At 41.4% G+C, this 7,867-nt stretch overlaps 1 protein-coding gene across 9 annotated transcripts in view; it reads left to right on the top strand.

Moving 5' to 3' along the window:
* The first annotated feature begins 4,143 nt into the window (after positions 1 to 4,143).
* NBEAL1 (neurobeachin like 1) overlaps positions 4,144 to 7,867 on the top strand; it is a 223,551-nt gene continuing 219,827 nt past the window's right edge. For 8 of the 9 annotated variants that reach the window (XM_012802289.2, XM_023510403.1, XM_023510402.1 and 5 more), the window contains exons 1-2: positions 4,144 to 4,235; positions 5,062 to 5,333. In XM_012802289.2, the coding sequence (XP_012657743.2) occupies positions 5,283 to 5,333 (51 nt within the window). In that variant the 5' untranslated portion in view covers positions 4,144 to 4,235; positions 5,062 to 5,282. Of the gene's footprint in view, positions 4,241 to 5,061; positions 5,334 to 7,867 lie in introns of all 9 variants that reach the window. The other variant, XM_023510400.1, reaches the window with a different exon arrangement.

Below are 7,867 nucleotides of genomic sequence, written 5' to 3'. Positions count from 1 at the left end.
AAAAAAAAAAAAAAAGAAGTTGCTGATTCACAAAACCTTATTTTTAAAAGTGTGTTGGGGGGCGGGGGTAAATGTGTTTACATGAAGTACATTAGGAGAAAAAGTAACTGTAGCTTCATTGTTGGAGAGACACCTAAGTGTTGTTAAAGGGTATGCTCATGAAAACAAAGCTTATGCCCACTGCTAGGAGCCATTAGAAGCCTCAGAAGAGGAAGAATATTGGCATTTAGCTGACACCTAGATACTACTTAAATGCAGTAGAATTTATCAGACTCAAAATGGTGTTTGGGCCTGTATTTTCTTATCCTAAGAGGGTAATGGGGACACTAGAGGGGGAATGGTTTAAAGATAGGACTTTGTGGAGGGACACAAGGAAAACTGAGAATTGAGAGAACTAGGAAACTAGAGATTGTCCAGGAAGGATATTTTTTATCTTACATATGCAGTGAGGTCCTGTATTGTGATTGTTCCCTTTTAATTAAAAGGCATAACTCCTGATCTCCCCTGACTCTCTATAGCTTTGGGAGACGTGTACCCTTCAGCAAAAAGGACTACTTAATCCTCTAACTCTAATGTAGTGTGCAGTTTGTCTGAGGGAAAAGGAAAAAGAGATATGATGCTGGGATAATCCTTCTTCACAGTAGTTTGGTCAACACCAGACTTAGTAGAATTACGAGCCAAAAAGAGACAATTATGGATAAGTTGCCTGATTTTCTCCTTTGTACATAATTTCAGTGCTGCACTTGGACAGAAAGGAGGGACCTGCCACACAGGTTATATGTTTTAGTCCTTTAGGAGGTTGCCTAGGGTAAGTCAGTTCCCTGGATTGACTTTACCTGCTGGCAAAGCTGAGGCCTGCTTCTACGTTAGATACCAAAACAAAATACTGCTGTCCTGGGGAGGGGAGAGGGAGGGTGATTGATGGGACCACACCTATGGTCCATCTTACAAGGGTACATGCGAATCTTTCTAAATGTAGAACATAAATGTCTTAACACAATAAAAAAAAAAATTAAAAAAAATACTGCCGTCCTCTGAGTCCCAATAAGGACAGTCAAGTGGGAGCCTAGATGACATAGTTATCTCTATCTGTAACTGCAGTAATGCTTTTTTGTTGTTATTGTTGTTTTGAGACAGGATGTCATTCTGTTGCCCAGCCTAGAGTGCCAGGGCATCAGCCTATCTTGCCACAACCTGAAACTTCTGCGCTTAAGCAATCTTCCTGCCTCAACCTCACAAGTAGTTGAGACTATAGGCACCTGCCACAATGCCTAGCTAATTCTTTTTCCTATTTTTAGCAGAGACAGGACCTCATTCTTGCTCATGTTGGTCTTGAACTCTCCTGAGCTCAAGTCATCCTCTTGCCTTGGCCTCCCAGAATGTTAGGACTACAAGCATGAACCACTGTTCCTGGCCATAACTGCACTAATGTCATGTGTTAGGGATTCAACGCCTCCTTGCCTCCTTATAGCAATAGGTTTGGTTTTGTGTCACAGCCACAGAATATATCTCTTTGATATCTGTATCATTAGTCACAAGGGAAAGAAAAGGTGGATGAATCCATGCAAATCTACCATTACTATCTTTAAAACAAATGTTCCTAATAACTGTAAGAACCTTACTACTCAAAGTATAGACTCTAAATCAGAAGCATTGGCATCTTGGGAGCTTGATAAATTGCTGACCCATTGAATCCCAGCCTTACTGCATCAAAATAAGCATTTTAATAAGATCTCCAAGTTATTAGTACGTACTTGCAAGTTTGAAAAGGAATGTATATGACGTTATCAACCTTTGCTTGTGGACAACATAAGTATTTCTTTTTACTCTAATTTAGTAATTTATCTTTTATATTGATAGCCTTGTGAAGAGTCCAACATGCTGTAAACTAACAGCTTACAGGAAAATTGGAGATGGAACAGTATAGAGACATAAAGTAAAACAAGTGATTTCTTTCATTCATTTAGTCTGCAAATATTTGAGTTCCTACTGCATGTAAATTGCTATTCAGGGCCTAAAGGTAAAGCACTATGACAACATCCCTGCTTTCATGGTACTTTCACATTGTATTAGGAGGGAACACACAACAGACAAATGATATGTTAGCTGATAAGTGCTGTAGTGAAAAATAGAGTAAGGAAGAACAGAGGTTGCTGTTTTATAAGGAAGGGTCTTGGAATGCTTTATGGATAAGATGATTCTGGAACAGAGTCTTGAATATTGTGTGCAGACATCTGGGGAAAGAGATGGCCAGGTAGAGGGTAGCATGGGAAAATTCCTGCAGCTGCAATGTGCTTTGTGCATTTGAGGAAAAGCAAAGAAGTCCTATGTCTTGAATTAGATAAGGGAAGGCTGACTAGTTGGAGAAGCCAGAGAGGAAAATGTGAGAGAAAAATAAAGTGGGTCTTTGCCGGCCTTTTTAAGTGGGATGGGAAACCATCAGGGGGCTTTTAAGCAGAGGAGTGACAGTTTTATGTCAAAATTCCACTCTGTTGATGGGTGGCGCCTGTGGCTCAGTGAGTAGGTCACCGGCCCCATATACTGAAGGTGGCAGGTTCAAACCCGCCCTGGCCAAACTGCAACAAAAATACAGCCAGACGTTGTGGTGGGCGCCTATAGTCCCAGCTACTCAAGAGCCAGAAGCAAGAGAATTGGCTAAGCCCAAGAGCTGGAGTTTGCTGTGAGCTGTGAAGCTATGGCCCTCTACCGAGGGCGGGGGACAGGGTGAAACTCTGTTTCTTAAAAAAAAAAAAAAAAATCCACTCTGCTGTATTGAGAGTAATCCATGGGTAAGGGAGGAGAACATAGGCAGTGGCAGGGAGACAAGTTGGAAGACTATCACAATAATCCAGAAAAGACTTGGTGGTAACAAATTAAGGTGGTGGTGGAGTGAAGAAATGGTTAGATCTATTTCGAATATATAGCTGAAAGGATTAGACTGGATGTAAAGTATATGAGAAAGATGGCAAGTACACTTTCTAGGTTTTTGGACTGACTAACTGCAAAAATGGAGTTGCTAGCTACTAAAATGAGAAACCCCTTTCCACCTCCTGAAAGTTTCACAACCTGCTGGACAATCAAGGAGATGTGAACGTTAAATGTAATTTTGGTATAAAAAATTGAAGACATAGTTTGCAAGCAACTACTCTCAATAGTGCCATGCTGGATTTTAAGCTGCTATTGATAACATTAAAGGAATGGGCGTAACAATACAATTTCATAAACACGGAAACCTGAATTTTATCTAATTTTCACATATCAGAAAATAGCGTTCTTTCGTTAAGTTGTAAGCAGAATGGCTGGGAAACCTAAAACGTTTACTCCCTGGCTCTTTAGCTGATCATTTTTGAAGTGGGAAAAGGTGTATGGGGCTTCATTATACTCGTTTACATTCGTATATACTGGGGATTTTTCACTCTGTAAAGTTTTTTAAAATGTTTAACAAGTGATTAGTGTTTCGCGTTTTTTTCATTCCTTTAACAAAACCGAACCCCCCTGAAAGTTATCACTAGCTAGTAAATATCTTCCGTTTTTTTACCTGAACTAGCAAAACCCTTTTGCAGCCTTTAGCGGAGGTAAAATAAGCCTTTTGGACTTGACTTTCGGCGACGGTGGAAAGTACGGCACAAACATGATTAGGGAAAAAGGTTTTTTCCTTGGGGTATCTGTGAGTGTGTGTGTGCGCGAGCGCGCTGCCTTTTTACATTACTATACATTTCCAGGACCAATTCCATTTCTACAAAGAAATGAAAACAAAATAGCCGCTAGCTATTATCATAGGGTTTCCAGGCCCTAGAGGACTAGCGGAAATGACGGTATCGGTGGAAAGCCCGGTGGGCAGGTCCTAGCATGGGCGGTGCGTGACGTCAGCACGCCTGCCCTCCTCCACGTCCAGACGGGAGAAGGCAGATCCCAGAGCTGGCGCCAGTCGCGGGATGGGCTGCAGGAGCCCTGTCCACTGCGGCTGCGCAGGTTTGCAGGGCGGGGCCTCAGGTCACCTGGCTCCTCCCCAGCCTACGCGACCATTGAGCAGGGCCTGCCCGAGGGCCGGTTAAATCTTTAGCGGCCGAAATGATTAGCCGAGGGGGCAGGCCCGCCCGAGGCTCCTCCCAGCCCTCGTGCCCCGCCTCCCTGTCCCGCCCGCTTGCCTGGCTACGGGGTGGCACCCGGCTTTGCCTTGGGAAGTGGGCGAGGGAAGCAAGTTGGACGGCCGCGCAGCCTGAGACTTGAGCGGGGTGAGGTGAATCGTGTGGTTGGGGAGAGGGAGCCGTGTGGCGAGAGATTGGAGCGCCCCGGTTCTTGGCAGTGCAGAGGCTGTAGAGTGAGGGGCGACTGTAAGGGGGCGAGCCTGTCACGGGCTTGTCACGACGTAGTCGGGCTGGCAAGGATCACGGGGTCAGGGGACACCGTGAACTTGCCTTGCCCCAGTTCTAGAGCTTCTCATGGCAGCTTGGCACACCTTAAGTTTGCCTGTTTCGGTTGTCTGGGATGCGACGAGAAAATTCGTTAAAGATTCCCCAAAACACTTGGAGGCTTTTCCGGGAAGTTTTCTTTGCCGGTGTGTGCATGTTCCTTTCTTCCTGGATGGAGAGGTGGAAAGGCCAGGTGGGCAGGCTGAATGACTTTCACTCTCCAAGGGCTGTTAAAACAAACAAGCCAGGAATTCCTTCCCCCTCCCCCAACGCCCTGCCCTGCAACACTGCAAACATTCCCAACTTTTAAGAAGCTGACTAGGAAATTCTAAAAGATTTTAGGTGTTCCAGATATGCGGTATGTTTTGGGGTATATTTCTTTATCGTCTGTAGAAAATATGAGAGTGGGAAGGGAGTCTTGCTCTTTAGTATCACTGGACTTATTTTTATGTGCCTGCCTCAGAGGATTCTATGATGTGACATTTTGTTAGCTGTGATGTTTTCCTGAAGCACAAGTTTCTCTAAAATCTAATCAAGTTTAGCTGGTTGTTAGTGGGACGTGAAGCAGATAAATCTTTAATTTCTGATAAGTCTAGGTTTTTAAAAATATGTTCTCTTTTTCTAACCTTTGGGCATTTTTCTTTCACAGATTTAATTGCCCAGCTACCATTGCTGAAGATATGTTGGAGTACTGGTGAAACTGCATTTTACTGACCAGAAGACAGTCTATTTGTTTCACTTCTTTTTGTTTTCTTTACTGCTTTGAGCTTTACTGTAACGGCTGAAGAACTTGGAAAATAAAATGAACATGCTGTGGTCTTGAACATAGTGTTTTTGAGGAAAAATTAAAGTGCCAGAGTGAAAGCCAGAATGGCATCCAGAGAGAGACTCTTTGAACTTTGGATGCTTTATTGTACAAAGGTAATCACTTTCCTTTTTATTACTGTGCTTTAAAATAATATAAAATTTTATGACTGGCCTTATCACTTTATTTATGGATAATAGTGTATTCAGTCATATTATTTGCTCCAAACTTTAAAAATTTAAGGGATTTTGTTTTTCTTTTTTTCGGGTTTGAATACACATATGTTGACATACTATTAAAAGCTGTAGGGTGAGGTTTTTATTTGATACTTATGACCCCCAGCTAATCCTAAAATTATAGAAGTCAAATTTTTCCATTAAGAGAAAAATATTTTTATTTTTGTTTGTGCTTTTCTTTTTTTCCCCCATAAGTGAAAGAGGGATAGAAGAGACTTTTTTGCAAGGAGGGCATTAAACATTTTTCTCATAATTAACCTTTTAAACTGTATAAAAAGGTTATTGATTGAGGTTTTTTTTTTTTTTTTTTAGAGATAGGCTTGCTTTGTTGCCCTTGGTAGAGTGCTATAGCGTCACAGCTCACAGTAGCCTCCACCTCTTGGGCTTAGGTGATTCTCTTGCCTCATCCAAGTAGCTGGGACTACAGGTGCCCGCCACAACTTCTGGCTATTTTTTTGTTGCAGTTTGGCCAGGGCCGGGTTCGAACCTGCCACCCTCGGTATATGGGGCTGGCGCCCTACTTACTGAGCCACAGGCGCTACCCTTGATTGAGGATCTTGCTATGTGATTGCCACCATGTTAGAACTTTATGAGCATTATCTAATTTGATCCTCACTACAATCTTTCCAAGTGCGTGTAACTGTCCCCTTTTACAGGTGAGAAAACTAATTCCGGAGTTAAATGAGTAGCTGGTAGCAGAGGAACTCAGCACTTTTAGACTTAAGTTCATGCTTTTATTTATTGACTTTTTTGTTGCCCTTGGTAGAGTGCTGTGGCATCATAGCTCACAGCGACCTCAAACTCATAGGCCGAAGCAATCCTCTTGCCTCAGTTTTTCATTTTTTTAGTAGAGACTGGTTTCACTCTTGCTCAGGTTGGGCTTGAACTCTGAGCTCAAGGGATCTACCTGCCTCAGCTTCCCAGAGTGCTAGGATTTACATGTATGTGTCACCATTTACTTTTTCCTCCTTGTCTTTATATGAATTTTTAAATGATAGCTCTGATTTTAGGTTATTGAAAAGAGTACTATTTAAAAACATGTTTTTTTGGGCGGTGCCCATAGCTCAGTAGTTATAGGGCCAGCCACGTACACCGGAGCTTATGGGTTCCAGCCTGGCCTAAACAACAATGACAACTACAACAAAAAAATAGCCAGGCATTGTGGTAGGCACCTTAGTCCCAGCTACTTGGGAGGCTGAGGCAAGAGAATCACTTGAACCCAAGAATTTGAGGTTGCTATCAGCTGTGATGCGGTGGCACTCTACCAAGGGGTGACATAGTGAGACTCTATCTCAGAAAAACAAAACAAAACAAAAACATGTTTTCAAGTGAGTAGCTACATTACTACTTTGATACCAGGGTCAGAGAAACAACCTTGATCTACAATTTAAGTCTGTGTGGTGAAGTTCTCAAGTCACAGCTTCTGTTTCTGCATTATCCCTTCAGGCTTTTTTAAAAAATACTTTCAGCTCTTGAAAAAGCAAATTACTCTGTAACAATGGTGTCATTTATCTGTAATACTGAATTTTAGAGATTACAGTGGAATTTTCTTTGATTTCCTGGTTTGATATTTATTGTGACTACTAACCAATTTATGCTTTGAAATGTTTATTTAATATGGATTTTTAAGCTTTAGTCTTGTGTCATTTAATGCCAGAAATGTCTTTTTAAAAATAGACAACTCTTCCCATAAAAAAGGAATCCAATTCACCAGACAATTTTGAAAATAGTCACTAACACATGGTAGCCAAAATTAAAATAATTTTTAGACAAGTACCCTGTAGTTTGAAAATGACATGGGATTTGGCCTATTCAATTAAATTCCCATTCCCCTGCAAATAAAACCTTCTTTTTATGTATCACTCAAAAAAAAATTAAAACTTAATATATTTTACTGTTTTCAGAATGCCAAAAGTAAATGAGGCTTCATTGTCTTAGTTATGTTGTTTCTAGGTAGATTTAACATTTTATTTAAATAACACAATGCTTTATTAAAAAGGTAGTATAGTTCATTGACATATAGTGAATTTTATTCTTAATGACATTTAATATAAATATGAATACCTACTCTTTTGAAATATCTCTCAATAATGAAGGTCATCATGGTCAAGTTTTGAAGCCTATCTCTTATTGAACATGCAAATAATTTAAGATTTAAATAATTTGGGTGGCGCCTGTGCTCAGTGAGTAGGGCGCTGGATCCATTTACTGAGGGTGGTAGGTTCAAACCCAGCCCGGGCCAAACTGCAAGAAAAAAATAGTGAAAAGTTGTGGCAGGTGCTTGTAGTCCCAGCTACTCGGGAGGCTGAGGCCAGAGAATTGCCTAAGCCCGAGAGCTGGAGGTTGCTGTGAGCTGTGATGCTATGGCACTCTACTGAGGGCGACAAAGTGAAATTCTGTGTTTTTTTTTTTTT

Source organism: Otolemur garnettii, unplaced genomic scaffold (assembly GCF_000181295.1).
Source record: "Otolemur garnettii isolate 467f Iridium unplaced genomic scaffold, OtoGar3 scaffold00013, whole genome shotgun sequence".
Taxonomy (NCBI): Eukaryota; Metazoa; Chordata; class Mammalia; order Primates; family Galagidae; genus Otolemur; species Otolemur garnettii.
The sequence above is the reverse complement of the archived record's forward strand: the minus strand, read 5'-3'. Positions and strand labels throughout refer to the sequence as shown.